This window comes from Tachyglossus aculeatus, chromosome 4 (genome assembly GCF_015852505.1).
Source record: "Tachyglossus aculeatus isolate mTacAcu1 chromosome 4, mTacAcu1.pri, whole genome shotgun sequence".
Lineage (NCBI taxonomy): Eukaryota > Metazoa > Chordata > Mammalia > Monotremata > Tachyglossidae > Tachyglossus > Tachyglossus aculeatus.
Genome location: NC_052069.1, coordinates 38944357 through 38971704, shown reverse-complemented (window position 1 = coordinate 38971704; position 27348 = coordinate 38944357). Strand labels below are relative to the sequence as shown.

General features: G+C 46.4%; 1 protein-coding gene across 1 annotated transcript in view; it reads left to right on the top strand.

Annotated features, from left to right (window-relative positions):
* The first annotated feature begins 7452 nt into the window (after positions 1-7452).
* Positions 7453-27348, top strand: part of ZNHIT6 (zinc finger HIT-type containing 6) — a 93189-nt gene continuing 73293 nt past the window's right edge. The window contains exons 1-5 of the mRNA XM_038745297.1: positions 7453-8003; positions 10759-10824; positions 10918-11024; positions 11108-11193; positions 14488-14591. Of these exons, the coding sequence (XP_038601225.1) occupies positions 7747-8003; positions 10759-10824; positions 10918-11024; positions 11108-11193; positions 14488-14591 (620 nt within the window). The 5' untranslated portion in view covers positions 7453-7746. The remainder of the gene's footprint in view (positions 8004-10758; positions 10825-10917; positions 11025-11107; positions 11194-14487; positions 14592-27348) is intronic.

Here is a 27348-nt window from a genome sequence, read left to right as displayed (position 1 = left end):
ATTTTCCAAGAATCCCGATGAGTATCTGTGCAAATATCAGAAAATATACATTAATAACAACTAACAATATAGTGTTGCAAAAGAAAAGAAGACATGAATCTTAGAGAGGAAAATACAATGTATCCTAATGTTAACTTGAGTAAGAAATTCTCTTGGATCACATTTACAGACATTTTAAACTCATGAGACAGCAAAATCACCATTTATAAATGAAAAGAAATAGCAAGTGAAATAGAAACAAGATTATGCAGGGTGACTACAATAGTTGACGATAAAAGCTTTGGTGTTGAAGTGAACTGTAGAAGCAATTGTCTTTCAAAGACACAGAGCAAATGTTTCTACCAAACTTAAGTAGGATGATCAGGGAAATTAATACATGCTTGTTCCATCACTCACGCTAATATTACAAATCTTAATATTTTTCCATGTTTTAAATATTCTGCTGTTTCTTCAAAAGCTCAACACTATTATAAAAAAACTTGAAGGACTTTTCTTGCACTGGAAAAAAGGCATTCACTTTCTTAGGTCATGCATGGATAGTGACCAATACTGAGTGTTGGTGAAATGCCTCGAAGAGCTAATTACACATTCATTTAAATGACAGCACCTCGTTACCTTGTTAGAGGCAGTGTTCACTCCTACCCAAAAAGTTTGAAAACATGCTAATGATTGTTAAAGAAATTCATTCATTCATTCATTCAATCGTATTTATTGAGCGCTTACTGTGTGCGGAGCACTGTACTAAGCACTTGGGAAGTACAAGTTGGCGACATATAGAGATGGTCCCTACCCAACAATGGGCTCACAGTCTAGAAGGGGGAGACAGACAACAAAAGAAAACATGTAGACGGGTGTCAAGTCGTCAGAATAAATAGAATTAAGCAGCTTGGCTCAGTGGAAAGAGTATGGGCTTTGGAGTCAGAGGTCATGGGTTCAAATTCCGCCTCTGCCAATTGTCAGCTGTGTGACTTTGGGCAAGTCACTTAACTTCTCTGTGCCTAGATGACCTCATCTGTAAAATGGGGATTAAGACTGTGAGCCCAATGTGGGACAACCTGATCGCCTTGTAACCTCCCCAGTGCTTAGAACAGTGCTTTGCACATAGTAAGCGCTTAATAAATGCCATTCAATCAATCAATCAATCAATCGTATTTATTGAGCGCTTACTATGTGCAGAGCACTGTACTAAGCGCTTGGGAAGTACAAATTGGCATCACATAGAGACAGTCCCTACCCAACAGTGGGCTCACAGTCTAAAAGGGGGAGACAGAGAACAGAACCAAACATACCAACAAAATAAAATAAGTAGGATAGAAATGTACAAGTAAAATAAATAAATAAATAAATAGAGTAATAAATATGTACAACCATATATACATATATACAGGTGCTGTGGGGAAGGGAAGGAGGTAAGACGGGGGGATGGAGAGGGGGACGAGGGGGAGAGGAAAGAAGGGGCTCAGTCTGGGAAGGCCTCCTGGAGGAGGTGAGCTCTCAGCAGGGCCTTGAAGGGAGGAAGAGAGCTAGCTTGGCGGATGGGCAGAGGGAGGGCATTCCAGGCCCGGGGGATGACGTGGGCCGGGGGTCGATGGCGGGACAGGCGAGAACGAGGCACAGTGAGGAGGTTAGCGGCAGAGGAGCGGAGGGTGCGGGCTGGGCTGGAGAAGGAGAGAAGGGAGGGGAGGTAAGAAGGGGCGAGGTGATGGACAGCCTTGAAGCCCAGGGGGAGGAGTTTCTGCCTGATGCGCAGATTGATCGGTAGTCATTGGAGGTTTTTGAGGAGGGGAGTAATATGTCCAGAGCGTTTCTGGACAAAGATAATCCGGGCAGCAGCATGAAGTATGGATTGAAGTGGAGAGAGACACGAGGATGGGAGATCAGAGAAATGTGAATTGTTTTCAGTTATCATAATGAGGTGATAGGAACGGGTGTGGTGAGCCCTATTAGGTACAGACATAAAGAGGTTTCTTTCAGTGGTACTTTTCTTGTTTGAATTCATTCATTCATTCAATCGTATTTATTTTTTTTTATTTTTTTTAATGGCATTTATTAAGCGCTTACTATGTGCAAAGCTTACTGTGTGCAGAGCATAGGGAAGCAGCGTGGCTCAGTGGAAAGAGCCCGGGCTTTGGAGTCCGAGATCATGGGTTCATATGCCGACTCGGCCAATTGCCAACTGTGTGACTTTGGACAAGTCACTTCACTTCTCTGGGCCTCAGTTCCCTCATCTGTAAAATGGGGATTAAGGCTGTGAGCCCCCCGTGAGGCAACCTGATCACCTTGTAACCTCCCCAGCGCTTAGAACAGTGCTTTGCACATAGTAAGCGCTTAATAAATGCTATCATCAGCAGCAGCAGCAGCAGCACTATACTAAGCACTTGGAAAGTACAAGTCGGCAACATATAGAGACGGTCCCTACCCAACAATGGGCTCACAGTCTACAAGGGGGAGACAGACAACAAAACACAACATGTTGCCAACTTGTACTTCCCAAGCGCTTAGTACAGTGCTCTGCACATAGTAAGCACTCAATAAATACGATTGATTGATTGATTGATTTGGACAGGTGTCAAAATCGACAGAACAAATAGAATTACAGCTATATGCACATCATTAGCAAAATGAGTAGTAAATATGTACAAGTAAAATAGAGTAATACATCTGTACAAATATATATACAAGTGTGACCTTGGACAAATCACTTCACTTCTTTGGGTCTCAGTCACCTCATCTGTAAAATGGGGATTAGGACTGTGAGTCCTATGCAGGACAGGGACTGTGTCTACTGATTTGCTTGTAACCACACCAGTGCTTAGTACAATGCCTGGGACATAGTAAGTGCTTAACAAATACCATCATTTTTATTATTATTATTATAACTACCAGCCTCCATGAGGTTCCCAGGCAAAGGGGCAGGGAGAACAGGTAGTTAGTTCACTTCATTTTCAGATATTACTCTATTTATTTTACTATTACTCTATTCATTTTACTTGTACATATTTATTCTTTTTATTTTATTCTGCTAATATGTTTTCTTCTCTGTCTCTGTCTCCCCCTTCTAGACTGTGAGCCCACTGTTGGGTAGGGGCTGTCTCTATATGTTGCCAACTTGTACTTCCCAAGCGCTTAGTACAGTGCTCTGCACACAGTAAGCGCTCAATAAATACGATTTATTGATTGATTGATTGATTGGTGGTGTGGCAGACTGTGAGCCCACTGTTGGGTAGGGACTGTCTCTATATGTTGCCAACTTGTACTTCCCAAGCACTTAGTACAGTGCTCTGCACACAGTAAGCGCTCAATAAATACGATTGATTGATTGATTGATTGGCGGTGTGGCAGACTGTAAGCCCACTGTTGGGTAGGGACCGTCTCTCTATGTTGCCAACTTGTACTTCCCAAGCGCTTAGTACAGTGCTCTGCACACAAGAAGCGCTCAGTAAATATGATTGAGTGAATACACGGAGGGGGAGAGAGTTCCAGGACAGAAGCAGTTCATGGATGAGCTAGATGAGATGGAGGTACAGTGAGAAGGTTAGCATTAGAGCAGCATAACTCAGTGGAAAAAACCCGGACTTGGGAATCAGAGGTCATGGGTTCTAATCTAAGCCACTTATCAGTTGGGTGACTTTGGGCAAGTCACTTAACTTCTCTGGGCCTCAGTCACCTCATCAACAAAATGGGGATTAAGACTGTGAGCCCCACGTGAGACACCCTGATTACCTTATAATAATAATATTGATAATGGCATTCATTAAGCGCTTACTATGTGCACTGTTCTAAGCGCTGGGGAGGTTACAAGGTGATCGGGTTGTCCCACCTTGGCAGTCTTAATCCCCATTTTACAGATGAGGCAACTGAGTCCCAGAGAAGTGAAGTGACTAGCCCAACGTCACACAGCTGACAAGTGGCGGAGCCGGGATTTGAACCCATGACCGCTGACTCCAAAGTACATGCTTTCCACTGAGCCAGGCTGCTTCTCTAATAATAATAATAATAATGATGGAATTTGTTAAGCGCTGACTATGTGCCAAGCACTGTTCTAAGCGTGGGGATAGATACAAAATGATCAGGTTGTCCCACGGGGTGCTCACAGTCTTCATCCCCATTTTACAGATGAGGTAACTGAAGCACAGAGAAGTTAAGTGACTTGCCCAAGGTCACACAGCAGACAAGTGGCGGAGCCGGGATTAGAATCCATGGTCTACGTCAGTGCTTAGAACAGTGCTCGGCACATAGTAAGCCCTTAACAAATACCATTATTATTATTATTATTGGAGCACTTCTAGACTGTGAGCCCGTTGTTGGGTAGGGACCATCTCTATTATGTTGCCAACTTGTACTTCCCAAGCGCTTAGTACAGTGCTCTGTACACAGTAAGCGCTCAATAAATGATTGAATGAATGAACTTATAGCAGGAGAGTAGCAAGGTTAGGTAGGACGGGGCAAGGGGATAGACTGCTTTGAAGCGGATGGTAAGGAGTTTCTGAAATTTCAAAAGCCCCACATTCCCCTTTCAGATAATAATAATAATAATAATGATAATAATAATAATAATAATAATAATAGCATTTATTAAGCGCTTACTATGTGCAAAGCACTGTTCAGCTCTGAACACCCCGAGGGTGAGGGATCAGGCCCGGGTGGCTGCACTGTCCGCTTGCCCAGTGGAATTAGCTTCTGTATGCACAGGTTATTTGGATTACTCTTTTTATTTATTATTACTACTATTTATCATTTATTACTATTACTATTACTCTATTTATTTATTTATCTTACTTGTACATATCTATTCTATTTATTTTATATTGTTAATATGTTTTGTTTTGTTCTCTGTCTCCCCCTTCTAGACTGTGAACCCACTGTTGGGTAGGAACCGTCTCCCGTATCCCCCTGAGAGCTTAGAACAGATTTTTGCACATAGTAAGTGCTTAACAAATATTATTATTATTATTATTATTGTCAGCTGCGTGACCTTGGGCAAGTCACTTCACTTCACCATCCGCCAAGCTAGCTCTCTTCCTCCCTTCAAGGCCCTACTGAGAGCTCACCTCTTCCAGGAGGCCTTCCCAGACTGAGCCCCTTCCTTCCTCTCCCCCTCGTCCCCCTCTCCATCCCCCCATCTTACCTCCTTCCCTTCCCCACAGCACCTGTATATATGTATATATGTTTGTACATATTTATTACTCTATTTATTTATTTTATTTGTGCATATCTATTCTATTTATTTTATTTTGTTAGTATGTTTGGTTTTGTTCTCTGCCTCCCCCTTTTAGACTGTGAGCCCACTGTTGGGTAGGGACCGTCTCTATATGTTGCCAACTTGTACTTCCCAAGCGCTTAGTCCAGTGCTCTGCACACAGTAAGCGCTCAATAAATACGATTGATTGATTGACTGATTCTCTGGGCCTCAGTTCCCTCATCTGTAAAATGGGGATTAAGACTGTGAGCCCCCAGGGGGACAACCTGATCACCTTGTAACCTCCCCAGCGCTTAGAACAGTGCTTTACACGTAGTAAGCGCTTAATAAATGTTACCATTATTATTATTTTTATTATTATTATTATGAGCAAGGGCTGAGGGCCACGGCGCAGGCGCAAAAGAAGCTATTCGCTCCAGCCCCGCCCCTCGCCGCCGCAACCACGCCCACCTATGACGTCACCACACCCCGCTCCTTCATAGCCACGCCCCCTATGACGACATCGCGTCCCTCCCCGCCGCGGCCCCGCCCTCCGTCCCTTCCCTCTCTCGCCTCCCCGCCCGCCTTCGGCCAGCAGAGGGCGCGGCGCCTTTAACAGTGGGGCCGTAAAGGCTCCCGGCGTCGTAAAACGCCGTGCGTTCGAGCCGGGCTGGAATACGGCTGGGGTCGCTACGGGTTCGGCGGCGGTGGCGGCACGTGGAGAGCGCTGGGACGGGGGGAGGGTGTAGAGGGAGCGCGCTGGGAGGGAAGAGCGTGTAAGGGGAGCGCGTTGTGAGGGAAGGGCCTGTAAAGGGAGCGCGCTGGGAGGGAAGAGCTTGTAAAGGGAGCGCGCTGTAAGGGGAACGCGCTGTGAGGGAAGAGCTTGTGAAGGGAGAGCGCTGTGAGGGAAGAGCTTGTGAAGGGAGAGCGCTGTGAGGAAGAGCGTGTGAAGGGAGCGCGCTGTGAGGGGAGAGCTTGTAAGGAGAACGTGCTGTGAGGGAAGAGATTGTAAAGGGGGCGCGCTGTGAGAGAAGAGCGTGTAAAGGGACCGCGCTGTAAGGGGAACGCGCTGTGAGGGAAGAGATTGTTAAGGGAGAGCGCTGTGAGGGAAGAGTCTGTGAAGGGAGCGCGCTGTGAGGGAAGAGCGTATAAGGGGAACGCGCTGTGAGGGAAGAGATTGTAAAGGGAGCGCGCTGTAAGGGAAGGGCATGTAAAGGGACCGCGCTGTGAGAGAACAGTCTGTGAAGGGAGCGCGCTGTGAGGGAAGAGCTTGTAAGGGGAGCGCTCTGGGAGGGAAGAGCGTGTAAGGGGAGCGCATTGTGAGGGAAGGGCGTGTAAAGGGAGCGCGCTGTGAGGAAAGAGCTTGTAAAGGGAGCGCGCTGTGAGGAAAGAGCTTGTAAGGGGAGCGCGCTGTGAGGAAAGAGGTTGTAAGTGGAGCGCGCTGTGAGGAAAGAGCTTGTAAGGGGAGCGCGCTGTGAGGAAAGAGCTTGTAAGGGGAGCGCACTGTGAGGAAAGAGCTTGTAAGGGGAGTGCGCTGTGAGGGAAGAGCTTGTGAAGGGAGCGCGCTGTGAGGAAAGAGCTTGTGAAGGGAGAGCGCTGTGAGGAAAGAGCTTGTGAAGGGAGAGCGCTGTGAGGAAAGAGCTTGTGAAGGGAGAGCGCTGTGAGGAAAGAGCTTGTGAAGGGAGAGTGCTGTGAGGGAAGAGCTTGTAAAGGGAGAGCGCTGTGAGGGAAGAGCTTGTAAAGGGAGAGCGCTGTGAGGGAAGAGCTTGTAAAGGGAGAGCACTGTGAGAGGAGTCTGAAGGGAGCACGCTGAGGGAAGAGCATGTAAAGGGAGCGCGCTGTGAGGGAAGAGCTTGTAAGGGGAGCGTGCTGTGAGGGAAGAGCTTGTAAAGGGAGCGTGCTGTGAGGGGAGAACTTGGAAAGGAGAGCACACTGTGAGGGAAGAGCTTGGAAAGGAGAGCGAGCTGTGAGGGAAGAGCTTGGAAAGGAGAGCGCGCTGTGAGGGAAGAGCTTGGAAAGGAGAGCGCGCTGTGAGGGAAGAGCTTGGAAAGGAGAGCGCGCTGTGAGGGAAGAGCTTGGAAAGGGAGCGGGCTGTGAGGGAAGAGCTTGGAAAGGGAGCGGGCTGTGAGGGAAGAGCTTGGAAAGGAGAGTGCACTGTGAGGGAACAGCTTGGAAAGGGAGCGGGCTGTGAGGGAAGAGCTTGCAAAGGGAGCGCGCTGTGAGGGAAGAGCTTGCAAAGGAAGCACACTGTGAGGGAAGAGTTTGCGAAGGGAACGCACTGTGAGGGGGAGAACTTGGAAAGGGAGCGTGCTGTGAGGGGAGAACTTGGAAAGGGAGCGCGCTGTGAGGGAAGAGCCTGGGAAGGGAGCGCGCTGTGAGGGGAGAACTTGGAAAGGGAGCGCGCTGTGAGGGAAGAGCCTGGGAAGGGAGCGCGCTGTGAGGGGAGAACTTGGAAAGGGAGCGCGCTGTGAGGGGAGAGCCCGGGAAGGGAGCGCGCTGTGAGGGAGCGGAGGCCGGTGAGGGCAGGGAAGGGCAGAGCAGGGGGAGAAAGGCGTGGTGTGCAAAGGATGGACGGGGCGGCCGGAGCAGAAGGTGTCCCGGGTGTCCCAGGGCCCAAGATGGCGTTGGCGTGGGGCGAGGAAGGCGTGGGAGCCGGGGAAGCGGCCAGGGGAGAAGCCCCCCAGGCCGAGGGGGCCAGCGACCATGGCCAGGTGGCCGGAGGGGCGAAGGAAGGACCGCCTGAGCCCGCGGAAGGGCCCGGCCCGGCCCGCCGGCCAAAGCCACAGCCCCCAGCCGACAGAAAAAGGAAAATGGCCCTAACCAGGTGGGCCACAACAACAGCCGCAGCCATGATGATGAGGGAACTTGTTAATAATAATATAATAATGGCGTTTATTAAGCGCTTACTATGTGCAAGGCACTGTTCTAAGCACTGGGGAGGTTACAAGGTGATCAGTGGAAAGAGCCTGGGCTTTGGAGTCAGAGGTCATGGGTTCAAATCCCAGCTCCGCCACTCGTCGGCTGTGTGACTTTGGGCAAGCCACTTCTCTGTGCCTCAGTTACCTCATCTGTAAAATGGGGATTAAGACAGTGAGTCCCACGTGGGACAACCTGATCGCCTTGTATCCCCCCCCAGCGCTTAGAACAGTGCTTTGCACATAGCAAGCGCTTAACAGACACCATCATTATTATTATTACCCCAGTGCTTAAAACAGTTCTGGACACCTAGCGCTTAAAAAATACTATTATTATGATCATCAGGGTTGGTAGACGTGTTTCCTGCCTACAGGGAGCTTTCATTCTAGAGGAGGAGACGGACATTAATATAAATAATGGATATATTCGTTAAGTACTGTGGGGCTGAAGGTGAGGTCAATAAAGGTTGCATTTCAGAAGGAACTGGGGCTCTGCCCACAGTAAGCGCTCAATACATATGATTGATTGATTGAGTTTTTAGACTGTGAGCCCACTGTTTTTAGACTGTGAGCCCACTGTTGGGTAGGGACTGTCTCTATATGTTGCCAATTTGTACTTCCCAAGCGCTTAGTACAGTGCTCTGCACATAGTAAGCGCTCAATAAATACGATTGATGATGATGAGTTAACAAGGGACAAATGTAGCGATGTAGCCAACTCACAGGTATGGTTGGGACCGCAGAAACTTCCAGAATCTGGAGGTCCCAACCATACTCATCTGGAAGTGTGAGATAGGTTGTATCAAAAAGCTTCAGGATTTCGTGGAAAGAGCGTGTGTCTGGCAGTCGGAGGGCCTGAATTCTAATCCTGGCTCTCCCATTTACCTGCCATATGATCTTGGATAAGTCACTTCGCTTCTCTGTGTCTCAATTCCCTCATCTGCAAAAATTGGGATTCGGTACCTGCTCTCCCTCCTAATTAGACCGATCCCCAAGTAGGACCTGATTATCTTGCATATCTGCCCCATTGTTTGGCACATAGTAAGCACTTAACTACTATTGTTATTATTATTATTACTCTATTTTACTTGTACATATCTATTCTATTTTATTTTGTTAGTATGTTTGGTTTTGCTCTCTGTCTCCCCCTTTTAGACTGTGAGCCCACTGTTGGGTAGGGACTGTCTCTAGATGTTGCCAACTTGTATTTCCCAAGCGCTTAGCACAGTGCTCTGCACACAGTAAGCGCTCAATACGATTGATTGATTATGCTAGGTTCTGTCCAATATATGTTTGAGGGTAGGGATCACACTATGGATTACTGTTCATTGAATCGTATTTATTGAGCGCTTACTGTGTGCAGAGCACTGTACTACCATACGGGCTTTAGTGCAGTGCTCGGCACGCAGTAAGCACTAGGTACAAACCATCGATTGATTTTAGGAAGGATCAAGAAAGATTCATCAGTAACATTTATCAATCCGTGCTATTGAGCACCTTCTGTGATTAGGAATTCTAATAGGGGTGAGCCATTGCTTTGTTTTTGTTTTTTTTTTTATGGCATTTATTAAGCGCTTACTATGTGCAGAGCACTGTTCTAAGCGCTGGGGAATTTACAAGGTGATCAGGTTGTCCCACGTGGGGCTCACAGTCTTCATCCCCATTTTACAGATGAGGGAACCGAGGCCCAGAGAAGTGAAGTGACTTGCCCAAAGTCACACAGTTGAGGACTAGCCACAAATTATTTGGTTTTCTCAGTGCCTATCAATAAAATAGTTATTGTATTTATGGTTTTAAAAATCCTCCATATAGTTTCCCCACAAATTTGCAAGGTTTATAACCATCAGTGATCTGATTTTCCTTTGGATGGACACGGCAATAGGCCGGCTAGAGTCATGTGGTGGGGCCAGGGCCTGCCCCGGGACGTATTTGTCCACCTTTGAATTACAGGGAAAAATGTGGGATTTAAGTGGTATAACTGCAATCACGGAGCAGGATGTCAATGGGGACATTCATCACGGTGTCCTTCCAATTATGTCGCGCTTCTGCTTTCAAAGAGAATACTGGGCCAACCGAGCTGATGGTAAACATTCATTTTTTCGAAGTTTCTGGTCTTCCAGTTCCGGCATGGGATTGGGAGAGGAAGCTTAGCTCTGCTTCACCGACCCAGGGAAAAGGAGCACAGACCTTCACCTTTTTATTGGACATCTCTCCGTTTTAATTTCACTCTTCAGTCGATAGTGTGGGTGTGTGAGGAGGGTCACTGGAAGAATGGGCAGGAGTGCTAAGTTTAAAAAGTAGGTAGGTGACCTAGGAATTTAAGCATGGATAATTAAAAGTGAGGAGCAGTCTCTCTTCCAGTGGTATTTATTGAGCTTTTACTGTGTGCAGAACACTGCACTAAGCGCTTGGGATAATTCAGTAGTACAGTATGGGTAGCCATGATCCCTGCCCACAGTGAGCTTAGATTTCATAGAAATCTTTGGTGAAATCTTTATTAATCAGGGAAGCTTTTCCGGAGGGGGAATTGAAAGCACTCATATGAATTACTGCTTTAATTAGGAAAAATGTCTGAATTTCATAGCGAAAATGCTCCTGCAACAATGCAGATTCTTTGTAGAGAAGAATGGCTCTAATGTAATGTCTCTTCTTTTATTTTCTCAAGTTGTGAAACTTGTGGCTCAGAAGAAGCGAAATACAGATGTCCCCGTTGTTTAAAATGTTCTTGCAGGTATGATATTGCCCTGAAGATTTTTTTTTTCCCCCATCTCATTACCTACCGACTTCAACACCTGAACGCTGCTTTTTCTGTGTGTCTTTTTAGTTTGGCCTGCGTGAAGAAACATAAAACAGACCTCATGTGCAGTGGAATTCGAGATAAGACTGCATTTGTTTCCAAAAAGGAATTCACTGATATGAATCTTCTGAGTGGTGAGTAATAGTTTCTTTTTATAGATGCTCCGGCCTACCTCCGCTTTGATGGTGAATATTCTTGATTTGTTTTTCAAATTCAGACTATCGATTTTTGGAAGATGCCGGAAGGTCAGCTGACTGTGCCGCTAGAGATATTTTCTTGAAAAGACCGTCAACACACAAATTTGTAAGTTTCCATTCCAGTTTTTAACTTGTGAGGTTTTTAGACTGGTTTGAGCAGGAGAAATAACATTATTGGAATATAAATGTAGTACCCTTAAGCAGTTTTTTTAAAGTTTTTCCTTAGAGATTGTGTAAAATGACAGCTTTTCTGTAATACTGACTTTAAATTTTCGTAAAAAACAATTTCATTCATATATTTAGTCGATCTTTCTAAGTGTTCTGAAATCATAGATACCGTCTTAGTGTTGGCTACTTTTGCAAGGGAGAGAAGTGGTCCTTGTCTTCTTAATTACTTGATTCACTGGTTCGTTAGCTACTTTTGGGTCTTACGGTTTCCCAGCAAACCAATCAATCAATCGTATTTATTGAGCGCTTACTATGTGCAGAGCACTGTACTAAGCGCTTGGGAAGTACAAATTGGCATCACATAGAGACAGTCCCTACCCAACAGTGGGCTCACAGTCTAAAAGGGGGAGACAGAGAACAGAACCAAACATACCAACAAAATAAAATAAGTAGGATAGAAATGTACAAGTAAAATAATAAATAAATAAATAAATAGAGTAATAAATATGTACAACCATATATACATATATACAGGTGCTGTGGGGAAGGGAAGGAGGTAAGACGGGGGGATGGAGAGGGGGACGAGGGGGAGAGGAAAGAAGGGGTTTCCTAAAACCAGTTTCCTAAAAAAGAGTAAATGAACTCTTAGTCTTCAAAATATATGTTTAGCATAGTACTTTGCACCCAGGCACTCAGTAAATACCATTACAACTAAAAAAAACCCCCTAAAATCAATCCATCAATGGTATTTATTGCATGCTTACTGAATGCAGAGCCCCGTACTAAGCACTTGGAAGAGTACAGTACACTGTTTGGAAAGGAGTGTTTCCTAATTTAATTTCCCAGAGTAGCTTTTATCTTTCTCCCGAATCAATCAATAATATTTATTGAGTGCTTACTATATGCAGGGCACTCTACTAAGCAGTTGGGAAAGTCCAACAGAATTTTTATACGTGATCCCTGTCCGCTATGAGCTTGCAGTCTAGAGAGAGAGACAGACATTAGAATGAATTGTAGCTATCACTCAGTGGCATTTATTGAGCGCTTACTGTGTGCATAGTACACTACTATGCACATGGGTCTTGGGTTCAAATCCCGGCTCCGCCAATTGTCAGCTGTGTGACTTTGGGCAAGTCACTTCTCTGGGCCTCAGTTCCCTCATCTGTGAAATGGGGACTAAGACTGTGAGCCCCCCTTGGGACAACCTGATCACCTTGTATCCTCCGCAGCGCTTAGGACAGTGCTTTGCACATAGTAAGCGCTTAACAAATACCATTATTATTATTATTATTACTACTACTAAGCGCTTGGGAGAGTACAGTAGAACAATATAATAGACATAGTCCTTGCCCATGACGAGCGTACAGGCTAGAGGGGGACACAGACATTAGAATGAATCGTGGTTATCACTCGGTGGTATTTATTGAACGCTTACTGTGTGCATAGTATGATACTAAGTGCTGGGGGACAGTACAATAGACCAATATAACGCACATTCATTCATTCATTCAATCATATTTATTGAGTGCTGTGTGCAGAGCACTGTACTAAGCGCTTGGGAAGTACAAGTTGGCAACACATAGAGACGGTCCCTACCCAACAGTGGGCTCACACTTCCTGTCCACAGAGAGCTCACTGTCTAGATAGGGAGACGGGCATTAGGTAAATAAATTACAGATATGTACATAAGTGCCATGTATTCATTCATTCAATCGTATTTATTGAGCGCTTACTGTGTGCAGAGCACTGTATTAAGCGCTTGGGAAGTACAAGTTTGCAACAAATAGAGATGGTCCCTACCCAGCAGCGGGCTCACAGTCTAGAAGGGGGAGACAGACAACAAAACAAAACATATAAACCAAATAAAATAAATAGAATAAATATGTACAAGTAAAATAAATAGAGTAATAAATCTGTACAAACATATATACATATATACAGGTGCTGTGGGGAGGGGAAGGAGATAAGATGGGGGGTGGGGAGGAGGGGGAGAGGAAGAAGGGGGCTGAGTCTGGGAAGGCCTCCTGGAGGAGGTGAGCTCTCAGTAGGGCTTTGAAGGGAGGAAGAAAGAGAGTGGAATCCTCAACTCAGACAGTCTTCCAGATGTTGTAGCCTCTCATCCTGGGGACACTGTGAGTTTGTCATTTTATGGGATTAAGTCTAAGTCTTCTAGACTGTGAGCCCGCTGTTGGGTAGGGACCATCTCTATATGTTGCCAACTTGTACTTTCCAAGTGCTTAGCACAGTGCTCTGCACACAGTAAGTGCTCAATGAATACGATTGAATGAATGAATGAATGAAAGTGTTCCTTGAGCGTCTACAGCCCCAGGTTCTCCCACTGTCTATTTTAGAAGCTTTGAGAAGCTGCATGGCCTAGTGGAAAGAGCCCGGACTCGGGAGTCAGAAGGCGCTGGGTTCTAATCCCAGCTCCATCACTTGTCTGCTGTGTGACCTTGGGCAAGTCACTTCTCTGGGCCTCAGTTACCTCATCTGGAAAGTGGGGGTGAAGGCCATGAGCCCTATGTGGGACAGGGACTGTGTCCAACCTGATTTTTGTGTGTCTACCCCCGCACTTAGTACAGTGCCTGGCACGTAGTAAGCGCTTAATAAATACCACATCCCACTTCCATACCACTTACCCCATTTCCAGCCATTATGTGTGATTGCCCATGTGCTTCCATCTGGTAGCTTCGTACAAATACGAAGTTCTAGGTTGGTCTTTTGCAGTTTTTTAACTTCTGCAGATGGTTGAGTAGAATGATCAAAATTAGGAATTGTTGCTCTCTGCCCAGCCATCTGTTACTGTGAATTACCTGAAAGCCCAATGTATATCATCAATCGTATTTATTGAGCGCTTACTGTGTGCAGAGCACTGTACTAAGCGCTTGAAAAAAAAATATTAAACACAGCAGTGAGCTGTTTAGCGCAGCTGTATAGCGCAGTCATGCCTTTTCTGTGCATAATTGGGATCCCGGGTTAGCTGGAAACCTAATTTTACTCAGCCAGTACTTCAACCTTATCTTCCATCATCTCTTCAATTAGGGCTGCCCAAAATTGACAGTTAACTTGGACTTTCATCTCTTTTTGTTTTCTTTCCTCAGCACCTAATGGGGGTGTGCTTGCATGTGTGTGTATAGAGTACCTGAATGAAATAACTGGAGTTATTTCATTCTGAGTTCATTTAAAGGTAGTATTTCAACACTTTTTTTTTTTTTTTTTTTTTTACTGTTAGCTAAATTATATGAAAAACCGGGCCAGAAGGCTGAACATTGACCTGAAAATTTTACCTATTGGATTCACCAAAAGGAGAGAGAACTCAACAATGTTCAATAAGAAGTAAGTTTTTTCAAGTTTTGCTGTTTTTATTTGGATGCTTTTATTCCTGGTCGCTTGATTTCGGACAGGCACTGGTAACGTGCCGCTTTGTAAAGGGGAGAAGAGGGAACGGAGAGGGAGGGTGGTGGCCACCCCAAACGGGAAGCGACAGAGACCGTTTTAGACTGTGAGCCCACTGTTGGGTAGGGACCGTCTCTATATGTTGCCAACTTGTACTTCCCAAGCGCGTAGTACAGTGCTCTGCACACAGTAAGCGCTCAATAAGTACGATTGATTGTTTCAGCCAGAATGGCGTGACCTGCCACCCTTTGGTGCCCACGCGAGAAATGGCCAGCCTCTGGCCTAAGATTAATCGATCGTGTGGCGTGAAGTAGTCGAAATGGGAATCACATTTTCCTATCCAAACATCCTTTTGTCTCAAATACATGAACGGGTGGTATTTCCCAAGTGTTCAACTAGCTGTGGAAGTTGCTTATAATTAAGATTTCCCATTCCGTTTCAACAAGCCAATGCCAAAATGCTGTAGTAATTCATAACTTGAAGGTTATCATCATCATCATGATAGCATTTATTAAGCGCTTACTATGTGCGAAGCACTGTTCCAAGCACTGGGGAGGTTAACAAGGTGATCAGGTTGTCCCACGGGGGGCTCACAGTCTTCATCCCCATTTTACAGATGAGGTAACTGAGGCCCAGAGAAGTTAAGTGACTTGCCCAAAGTCACACAGCTGATAAGTGGTGGAGCCGGGATTTGAACCCATGACCTCCGACTCCAAAGGCCGGGCTCTTTCCACTGAGCCACGCTGCTTCTTTTATGAGAGCACTGCGAGTATTCCCAATTCATTGTGAAGCAGAACTTCACAACTACTCTATTTTACTTGTACATATTTGCTATTCTATTTACTTTGTTAATGATGAGCATTTAGCTTTAATTCTATTTGTTTTGACGACTTGACACCTGTCCACATGTTTTGTTTTGTTGTCTGTCTCCCCCTTCTAGACTGTGAGCAAGTTGTTGGGTAGGGACCGTCTCTATATGTTCATTCATTCATTCATTTCATTCAATCGTATTTATTGAGCGCTTACTGTGTGCAGAGCACTTTACTAAGCGCTTGGGAAGTACAAGTTGGCAACATATCCCAAGCGCTTAGTACAGTGCTCTGCACACAGTAGGCGCTCAATAAATACGATTGAATGAATGAATGAACATATAGAGATGGTCCCTACCCAACTTCCCAAGAGCTTAGTACAGTGCTCTGCACCCAGTAAGCGCTCAATAAATACGGTTGAATGAATGAATCAACTTGATCACTGTGTTGCGTACCTGAAATAAGAATTCTATAGTTTAAAGCAGCGTGAGAAGCAGGGTGGCTCAGTGGAAAGAGCCCGGGCTTTGGAGTCAGAGGTCATGGGTTCAAATTCTGGCTCTGCCAATTGTCAGCTGTGTGACTTTGGGCAAGTCACTTAACTTCTCTGCGCCTCAGTTACCTCATCTGCAAAATGGGGATTAAGACTGTGAGCCCCCCATGGGACAACCTGATCACCTTGTAACCTCCCCAGCATTTAGAACAGTGCTTTGCACATAGGAAGCGCTTAATAAATGCTATCATTATTATTATTAAACCTGGCTTACGGATTTGTACATTCGTATAGATTTGATTGCTTTATTTACTTGAAAGTTAGAATGTGTTTCAGAGATTTAAGAAGATGATCCATAATGTGATTGCCCTCGATCAATATTTACGGAGCACTTGCTGTGCGCAAGGCTAAGCGCTTGGCAGAGTACGATATGAGGTGATTTGAAAGCCGAGCGGCACGTAAACTCTAGAGAGTGTGTTTGAGTTTGTGATTGTGCTGAAAGGACAGTAAATTCACTGTGAAACATTTGCATTTCATCAAAAATCATATTCTAAATAATTGTTGTAAAAAAAGCCCGTATTTATGGTTGGAGAATCTGGATTCCTGCGATATCTGGCATTTTTTCCGTATGAAGTCAAGCAGGCTCTGCTAAAGACATTTTCAGTGTTCCGAAAAGAATTTAGACGGGAGAAGGAAGTGTCTCTCGAGGCCTTCTGGGGTTAATCTGTAATCTTCCAACCTCATGTCCCTCAACCACTGCGTCGGCCCACCTAGGCACCAAAGTTCCCACAATACCCATAGCATACATAGTTTATATACTCTATTCTCCTCCCTGTCTGTAATTTAAAGAGTCTGTCTCCTCTTCTAGATTATAAACTCTCCAAAGGTAGAGATCGTGCCTCTTAAGTCTCGTAATAAGCGCCGCGTACAGTGCTCTGTACCCAGTGGGCACTGAACAAATTTATTTGTTTATTTTACTTGTACATATCTATTCTATTTATTTTATTTTGTTAGTATGTTTGGTTTTGTTCTCTGTCTCCCCCTTTTAGGCTGTGAGCCCACTGTTGGGTGGGGACTGTCTCTGTATGTTGCCAATTTGTACTTCCCAAGCGCTTAATACAGTGCTCTGCACATAGTAAGCGCTCAATAAATACGATTGATGATGAACAAATGCTAGCCTAGCAGTCGAATAGAAAATATCCCCAGCCAAATGCTGCCTCCATTTAATCGGGCATTACTATTAGACCATGAAATCTTTCCAAGCTCTCCCTTTTGTGAGGGGAAAATATCTTGAGGGCGCCCTTTTTGGAGAGTGTTGGGCGCAATGTTTCACAGCCACTGAAGGCGTGGCTCTCGGCGTTTCCAGTTTTGTCCACCTCATCAGTCATGGAGAAACAGTGTGGTTGAGTAGATAGCGCGCTGGCCTAGGAGTCAGAAGGTTCTGTGTTCTAATCCCGGCTCCACCCTTCATTCATTCAATCATATTTATTGAGCGCTTACTGTGTGCAGAGCACTGTACTAAGTGGGAAAGTACAATTCGGCAACATATAGGGACGGGCTCACAGTCTGGAAGGGGGAGACGCAACAAAACAAGTAGACAGGCATCAATAGCATCAAAATAGGTTATATAGAATTATAGATAAATACACATCATTAATATAAATAGAATAATGAATATTATTATATTATGTATATAATATATATATAATATTAATATTATTATAATAATATACACAAGTGCTGTGGGGCAGGGAAGGGGGTAGAGCAGAAGGAGGGAGTAGGGGCGATGGGGAGGGGAGGAGGAGCAGAGGAAAAGGGGGGCTTAGTCTGGAAGGGCTTCCTGGAGGAGGTGAGCTCCCAGTAGGGCTTTGAAGAGGGGAAGAGAGCTAGTTTGGCGGATGTGGGGAGGGAGGGCATTCCAGGCCAGGAAGAGGACGTTTGCCAGGGGTTGACGGTGGGACAGGCGAGAACGAGGCACGGTGAGGAGATTAGCGGCAGAGGAGCAGAGGGTGAGGGCTGGGCTGGAGAAGGAGAGAAGGGAGGTGAGGTAAGAGAGGGCGAGGGGATGGACAGCCTTGAAGCCGAGAATGAGGAGTTTTTGCTTCATGTGAAGGTTGATACAACCACTGGAGAATTTTGAGGAGTGGGGTGACATGCCTACAGCGTTTCTGTAGGAAGATAATCTGGGCAGCAGAGTGAAGTATAGACTGAACTGGGGAGAGACAGGAGGTTGGGAGATCAGAGAGGAGGCAGATGCAGTAATCCAGTCAGGATAGGTTGAGAGATTGTGCCAACGAGATAGCATTTTGGATGGAGAGGAAAGGGCGGACCTTGGCGATGTTGTGAAGGTGAGACCGGCAGGTTTTGGTGACAGATTGGATGTGTGGGGTGAATGAGAGAGCGGAGTCAAGAATGACAACAACGTTGTGGGCTTATGAGAAGGGAAGGGTGGTAGTGCTGTCCACAGTAATAGGAAAGTCAGGGAGAGGACAGGGTTTGGGAGGGAAGATAAGGAGCTCAGTCTTGGACATGTTGAGTTTTAGGTGGTGGGCGGACATCCAGGTGGAGATGTCCTGAAGGCAGGAGGAGATAGGAGCCTGGAGGGAGGGAGAGAGAGCAGGGGCAGAGATGTAGATTTAGGTGTCATCAGCGTAGAGATGACAGTTAAAGCCGTGGGAGCGAATGAGTTCACCAAGGGAGTGAACTGACCCTTGAGGAACCCCCCACAGTAAGGGGATGGGAGGGGGAGGAGAAGAAGAACCAGGAGAGGACGGAGTACCCGAAGCCAAGGTTGGATAAAGTGTTGAGAAGGGGATGGTCAGCAGTGTCAAAGGCAGCTGAGAGATCAAGGAGGATTAGGAGGGAGTAGGAGCCAGTGGATTTGGCAAGAAGTCACTTAACTTCTCTGGTTAATAATAATAATTGATAATTATGGTATTTGTTAAGCACTTACTATGTGCCAAGCACTGTTCTAAGCGCTGGGGTAGATACAGGGTAATCAGGTTGTCCCACGTGGGGCCCCTAGCTTAATCCCCATTTTACAGATGAGGTAACTGAAGCACAGAGAAGTTAAGTGGCTTGCCCAAGGTCACACAGCAGGCAAGTGGCGGAGCGGAATTAGAATCCACCTCCTCTGACTCCCAAACCCGTGCTCTTTCCACTAAGCCGTGCTGCTTCTGTGAGCCTCAGTTCCCTCATCTGTAAACTGAGGATTAAGACTGAGCTCCCACAGGGACCGTGTCAACCTGATTTAGCCTGTATCTACTCCAGCACTTAGCACAGTTGTGGCACAGAGTCAGCATTTAACAAATTCCTCCAAAAAATGGCTCCTTAGTTAATTGCTTCCACCCTCCCATGTGTTTCAGATTTGTCCCCTTTGAAGGCGTAGGAAGCCTGTGGGGCTTCAGCTGGCCAGTCCTGTGCCTTAGCAGGGCCAACGACGGCTCTGGGAGGGTATGCCGGTGCCCAGCCCTCTCAATAGAAATAATAATAGTAATAATAACAATAATAATCATGCCTTGTGGTATTTACGTGCCTACTATGTGCCAAGCACTGTACTGAGCCCTGCGATAGGAACAAAGCGATTAGGCTGGACACTATCCCAGTCCTACGTGGGGCTCAATCTAAAGTAGGAGGGAGAGCAGGTGGGGAAACTGAGGCACGGAGCCATCAAGGTAACATAGCAGGCCGCTGGTAGAGTCGTCCTCCAACTCCCAGACCCGCATTTTTTCCAGTGGGCCGCACTGTTTCTCTGGGAGTTAGTGGGGTTTACAGTGTATGGATCCTATCAGCACTTAGAGCGGTGCTTGGCACATAGTAAGAGCTTAACAAATCACATTATTACTATTATTGGCACCCTCTTGATGTGTGTTAGCTAGTTCGTACATGTATATTTGTGTATCAGCATACAGATCCGTAAGGTGCGGTATGTGCACCGCTACTCTTCCTCTCCCTCCTTCCCTCCCCATCCCGCCCCCAACCATTAAGGAACAGCTTCTTCGACACCTATTGTGAGTGTACGCAACCATTTTTTCTGGACAATATGGGCCCAGGAGTAAGAGCACAGGCCTGGGACTCAGAGGATCTGGGTTCTAATTCTGACTCCACTTGCCTGCTGTGTGGCTTGAACTTTTAACTCCTCCAGGCCTACAGTTCCCTCATCTATAAACTGGGGGTTTCAGAGATGCTTGGCGTCGGGTTTAGGCTGTGATTCCCCATGTGGGTCGGGGCCTGCGTCCAATCTGATAATGTCTGTTCCTCAGCTGCTTAGTACAGTACGCATAATATGTGCGTAGCAAATAGCACCGTTATTATGGTTGTTTTTCCCTCGGATAGGTATGTGTTGTCGGAAGAACGTTCCTTAATTTTTCCCTAATAATGTTCTTCCCGAAGCATCTAGTGAAAACATCTGTTCTTTAAGAACTGAATGTATTTTGGTATCTAAGGCTTCCACAACAGCCATCTGGCCAGCCGCAGTCTGAAGCTTTTAGACTGTGAGCCCACTGTTGGGTAGGGACCGTCTCTCTATGTTGCCAACTTGTACTTCCCAAGCGCTTAGTACAGTGCTCTGCACACAGTAAGTGCTCAATAAATACGATTGATGATGATGATGATGAAACCAGATCTTGGAGCGAAGGCAAAGTTAACCACGTCTTTAACCCGCGATTCCCAGCTCCCCGTGACGCTCCTCTGCTTCCCACCCTTGCCTCCCGTTCTCAGTGGTCACCCCATCGGACCCAGCCGTCCAAACGACCTGGGTGCTAATCCCGGATCTGCCACTTGTCTGCCATGTGACCCTGGGCAAGTCACTTTACTTCCGTGGGCCTCATTCACCTCCTCTGTCAAATGGGGATTAAGAGCGTGATCCCCATGTGGTACAGGGACTGTCTCCAACCTGATAAATTTCTGTCTGCCCGAGCTCTTAGAACGGTGCTTGGCACATAAGGGCTTAACAGCTATCATTCATTCATTCAGTCGTATTTATTGAGCGCTTCCTGTGTGCAGAGCGCTGTAGTAAGCGCTTGGGAAGTACAAGTTGGCAACATATGGAGACAGTCCCTACCCGACAGTGGGCTCACAGTCTAAAAGGGGGAGACAGAGAACAAAACCAAACATACTAACAAAATAAAATAAATAGAATAGATATGTACAAGTAAAATAAATAGAGTAATAAATATGTACAAGCATATACATATATACAGGTGCTGTGGGGAAGGGAAGGAGGTAAGACAGGGGTGGGGGGAGAGGAAGGAGGGGGCTCAGTGTGGGAAGGCCTCCTGGAAGAGGTGAGCTCTCAGCAGGGCCTTGAAGGGAGAAAGAGAGCTAGCTTGGCAGATGTGCGGAGGGAGGGCATTCCAGGCCAGGGGGAGGACGTGGGCCGGGGGTCGACGGCGGGACAGGCGAGAACGAGGCCTAACGGTGAGGAGATTAGCGGCAGAGGAGCGGAGGGTGCGGGCTGGGCTGGAGAAGGACAGAAGGAAGGTGAGGTAGGAGGGGGCGAGGGGATGGACAGCCTTGAAGCCCAGGGTGAGGAGTTTCTGCCTGATGCGCAGATTGATTGGTAGCCACTGGAGATTTTTGAGGAGGGGAGTAACATGCCCAGAGCGTTTGTGGACAAAGACAATCCGGGCAGCGGCGTGAAGTATGGATTGAAGTGGGGAGAGACATGAGGATGGGAGATCAGAGAGAAGGCTGGTGCAGTAGTCCAGACGGGATAGGATGAGAGCTTGAACGAGCAGGGTAGCGGTTTGGATGGAGAGGAAAGGGCGGATCTTGGCGATGTTGTGGAGCTGAGACCGGCAGGTTTTGGTGACGGCTTGGATGTGAGGGGTGTCTCTGGGCCTCAGTTCCCTCATCTGTAAAATGGGGATTAAGACTGTGAGCCTCCCGTGGGACAACCTGATCACCTTGTAACCTCCCCAGCGCTTAGAACAGTGCTTTGCACATAGTAAGCACTTAATAAATGCCATCATCATCATTATTATTATTATTCTGGTGGGGCGGAGGGTCATATTTTTTTTTGTTCCTTTTTTTGAAGTTGTGCCACAGATCTCCGATCACATGTAATTATCCAGAATGAATAGGACAGACCACAGCTGCAGAATTCAGGAAAGCTCTTTCAACAACGGGGGTCTGTCTGGATAGAAAAGGATGCGGTGCAAGCTCATTGAGGGCAGGGAACGAGTCTTCCAACTCTGTTATATTGTACTCCCCCAAGCACCTAGTACAGTGCTCTGCACACAGTAAGCTTCTAGACTGTGAGCCCACTGTTGGGTAGGGACCGTCTCTATACGTTGCCAACTTGTACTTCCCAAGCGCTTAGTACAGTGCTCTGCACACAGTAAGCGCTCAATAAATACGATTGATTGATTAAGCAGCATGGCTCAGTGGCAAGAGCCCGGGCTTGGGAGTTAGAGGTTGTGGGTTCTAATCCCGACTCCGCCACTTGTCAGCTGTGTGACTTTGGGCAAGTCACTTCACTTCTCTGTGCCTCAGAGACCTCATCTATAAAATGGGGATTAAGATTTGTGAGCTTCACGTGGGACAACCTGATCGCCTTGTATCTACCCCAGCACTTAGAACAGTGCTTTGCACATAGTAAGCGCTTAACAAATACCATCATCATCATCATTGTTATTAGTAAGCGCTCAATAAATATCATTGATTGGGAGAGCAGAAGGCAAGAAAGGTTGTGGAAGACTGAGGAATGAGTAGTTAGGATTTTTCCAGCATATAGCATTTATCAGAGCATAGAAATGGAGAAGTGGTGTAGTATTCTGCACACAGGAAGCATTCAGTAAATACCCCCGATTGATTGCACTCAATTTTGCAACTTTTATAGGTAGAATTTTCTTTTACCCTCTCATCATTCAGGGGTGGAAAAATCCTGAGTACGCATTTCTCCTTAGTCTTCCACGATCTTTCCTGCCTTCCAGTCAGTTGTATTTATTGAGCATTTACTGTGTGCAGAGTGCTGTATTAAGTGCTTGGGGAGAGTACTTTATAACCGAGTTAGTAGGCAGGCTCCCTTCTCTCAAGAGCTGACAGTCTAGAGGGGGAGGCAGACATTTATGTATATATATGTATATATATCATCATCATCAATCGTATTTATTGAGCGCTTACTATGTGCAGAGCACTGTACTAAGCGCTTGGGAAGTACAAATTGGCAACATATAGAGACAGTCCCTACCCAACAGTGGGCTCACAGTATATGTATGTATATGTGTATATATGTTTGTGCCTATTTATTACTCTATTTTACTTGTACATATCTATTCTATTTTATTTTGTTAGTATGTTTGGTTTTGTTCTCTGTCTCTCCCTTTTAGACTGTGAGCCCAGTGTTGGGTAGGGACCGTCTCTATATGTTGCCAACTTGGACTTCCCAAGCGCTTAGTACAGTGCTCTGCACACAGTAAGTGCTCAGTAAATACGATTGACTTACATAAATACACCTATCACTTGAAGCAGCGTGGCTCAGTAGGAAAGAGCCCGGGCTTTGGAGTCAGAGGTCATGGGTTCAAATCCCGGCTCCGCCAATTGTCAGCTGTGTGACTTTGGGCAAGTCACTTCACTTCTCTGGGCCTCAGTTACCTCCTCTGGAAAATGGGGATTAAATCTGTGAGCCCCACGAGGGACAACCCGATCACCTTGTAACCTCCCCAGCGCTTAGAACAGTGCTTTGCTCATAGTAAGCGCTTAATAAATGCCATTATTATTATTATTATTACTTTGGCATTGTCCTTGGAGCTTTGAAACTGCCAGAGAATGAGAACTGGGCCAGAGAATGAGAACTATCCGGGCTTCTCAATCCCCTGGCTAGGCTATGAGGAGAGGATTGACACCTCAGCACTCCCTTTTTAAAAAGAGTAATGGTATTTGTGAGCGCTTACTCTGTGTCAGGCACTGTACTAAACGCTGGGGTGAACACAAGCAGATCGGGTTGGACACAGTCCCTGTCCCACGTGGGACTCGCAGTCCCAATCTCCATTTTACAGCTGAGGGAACTGAGGCACAGAGAAGTGCGGTGACTTGCCCAAGGTCCCACAGCAGGCAAGCGTGTCGTAGTGGAAAGAGCCCAGGCTTAGAGTCAGAGGTCGTGGGTTCTAATCCCGGCTCCGCCACTCGTCAGCTGGGTGACTTTGGGCAAAAGTCACTTCTGTGTGAGTTTGGGTCAGTCACTGAACTTCTCGGTGCCTCAGTTACCTCAACTGTAAAATGGAGATTAGTAGGGACCGTCTCTATGTGTTGCCAACTTGTACTTCCCAAGCGCTTAGTACAGTGCTCTGCACACAGTAGGCGCTCAATAAATACGATTGATTGATTGATTGACTGCGAGTCATCATCATCAATCGTATTTATTGAGCGCTTACTATGTGCAGAGCACTGTACTAAGCGCTTGGGAAGTCCCATGTGGGACAGGGACTGTGTCCAACCCGATTTACTTGTGTTCACCCCGGCGTTTAGTACAGTAAAATGGGGGTGAAGACTGTGAGCCCCACCTGGGACAACCTGATTACCTTGTGTCTACCCCGGCGTTTAGAACAGTGCTCGGCACATAGTAAGCGCTTAACAAATACCAACGTTATTGTTAAGTGGCCGAGCCGGGATTAGAACCCATGACCCCTTGGCCCGTGCTCTATCCACCGAGCCATGCTGCTTCTCTGTGCCTCCCTTAGTCACATAAATGTGGACACGGTCAAAGGTTCCCAAAAGAGTGAGACCCAGTTAGTTCAGTGGCGCTTAGTACAGTGCTCTGCACACAGTAAGCGCTCAATAAATGCGATTGATTGATTCAGTGGGTTAGAGCTTGGTGCCGGTAACGCCAAGGTCATGGGTTCGTTTCCCCTTACGGGTCACGTGGGCCTTTTTCTCTAGACTGTAAGCTCGTTGTGGGCAGGGAATGTGTCTGTTTATTCTTATATTGTACTCTTCCAAGCGCTTAGTACTACAGCGCTCTGCACACACTAAGTGCTCAATAAATATGACCGAATGAATGAATGGGACTGTCTCTATACGTTGCCAATTTGTACTTCCCAAGCGCTTAGTACAGTGCTCTGCACATAGTAAGCGCTCAATAAATACGATTGATGATGATGATGATGGTATTTGTTTAACGCTGAGAATGTGTCAGGCACCGTTCTAAGCACGGGGGTAGACACATTAATAATAATAATATAATAATAATATTTATTAAGCGCTTACTATGTGCAAAGCACTGTTCTAAGCGCTGGGGAGGTTACAAGGTGATCAGGTTGTTCCATGGGGGGTTCACAGTCTTAATCCCCATTTTACAGATGAGGTTACTGAGGCTCGGGGAAGTGACTTGCCCAAAGTCACACAGCTGACAATTGGAGGAGCCAGGATTTGAACCCATGACCTCTGGCTCCAAAGCCCGGGCTCTTTCCACTGAGCCACGCTGCTTCTGGTCACAATCGATGTCTCGTGCGGGGCTCCCAGTCGTAATCCCCGTTTTACAGATGAGATCACAGAGAGGTTAAATGACTCATGTACCTGCCCAAGGTTATAGAGCAGACAAGTGGCAGAGGCAGGATTAGAACTCGGGGCCTTTTGATTCCCAGGCTTGTGCTCTTTCCACTAGGCCTTGCTGCTTCATGCGCATATATACCCCTTCTAGTCTGTGAGCTCTTGGGCGGGGAATGTGTCTGCTAATTCTTGCACTCTCCCAAGTGCTTAGTGCAGCACTCTGCATATAGTAAGCACTCAATAAATACCATTGATTGATTGATTGATTGATTGATTGGCCACAAGAGCTCACAGGCGCTGGGCTTTTAGGCCAGATGAGGAGAGCTGCCAAGAGAAGCAGCGTGGCTCAGTGGAAAGAGCCCGGGCTTTGGAGTCAGAAGTCAGGGGTTCAAATCCCGGCTCCGCCAACTGTCACCTGTGTGACTTTGGGCAAGTCACTTCACCTCTCTGGGTCTGTTACCTCATCTGTAAAATGGGGATTAATAATAATAATAATAATGATGGCATTTGTGAAGCGCTTACTATGTGCAGAGCACTGTTCTAAGCGCTGGGGGGGATACAAGGTGATCAAGTTGTCCCACTTGGGGCTCACACAGTCTTCATCCCCATTTTACAGATGAGGTCACTGAGGCCCAGAGAAGTGAAGTGACTTGCCCGAAGTCACACAGCTGACAATTGGCAGAGCCGGGGTTTGAACCCATGACCTCTGACTCCAAAGCCCGGGCTCTTTCCACTGAGCCACGCTCCTTCTCACTGGGTCACTGTACTAACCACTGGGAGAGTACAGTACAACAGAGTTGGTAGACACACTTCCTGCTTGCAAGGCGCTTATAGTCTAGAGGGAAATCTGTAAGGTTCTGCAGCAAGCGGAAAAAGCGCTGGGTTCTAATCTCAGCTCTGCCACTAGCATGCTGTGTGACCTTGGGCAGGTCAGTTAACTTCTCTGTGCCTCAATTCTGTTCTTCCTCCAACTTCAGACTGTGGGACTTTGTCCAACTTAATCAACTTGTATCTATCCCAACTCTTAGACCAATGTTTGACACCTAGTTCTGTTCTCCCTCCAACTTTACACTACCTCATCTGTAAAATGGGGATTAATAATAATAATAATGATGGCATTTGTTAAGCGCTTACTATGCGCAGAGCACTGTTCTAAGCGCTGGGGGGGATACAAGGTGATCAAGTTGTCCCACTTGGGGCTCACACAGTCTTAATCCCCATTTTACAGATGAGGTCACTGAGGCTCAGAGAAGTTAAGTGACTTGCCCAAGGTCAGACAGCAGACGTGTGGCGGAGCCGGGATTCGAACCCATGACCTCTGACTCCAAAGCCCGTACTCTTTCCACTGAGCCATGCTGCTATCAAGACTGTGAGGCCCCCCGTGGGACAGCCTGATTGCCTTGTAACCTCCTCAGCGCTTAGAACAGTGCTTTGCACAGAGTAAGCGCTTGATAAATGCCATTATTATTATTAATACATAAGTAAATTCTGGATATGTACATGAGTGTTGTGGGACTGACGGAATGGTGCAGTCAAGCGCCTAGTAATAAATGCCATTATTATTATTATTATTAGGATATAGAGACTGAACAGAGTGGTGCAGTCAAGCGCTTAGTAATAAATGCCATTATTATTATTATTATTATTATTATTATTATTAAGAGGATATAGAGACTGAATGAGAAGTATGTTGTCCAACCAAGACAAGGAATACAAGTTTGGGTCTCCTGTCTAAGGACTTGTGAGCTGTCGATTTATTTGTAATAGAATGACTTTTTCCCCCTAAGTACGTTGTGGGCAGGGAACGTGCCTGTTTTAGTGTATGGTCCCAGGCGCTTAGTACAGTGCTCTGCCCACAGAAAGCGCTCAATCAATTCGACTGACTGACTTTATGGTGCCATGGCTCCTC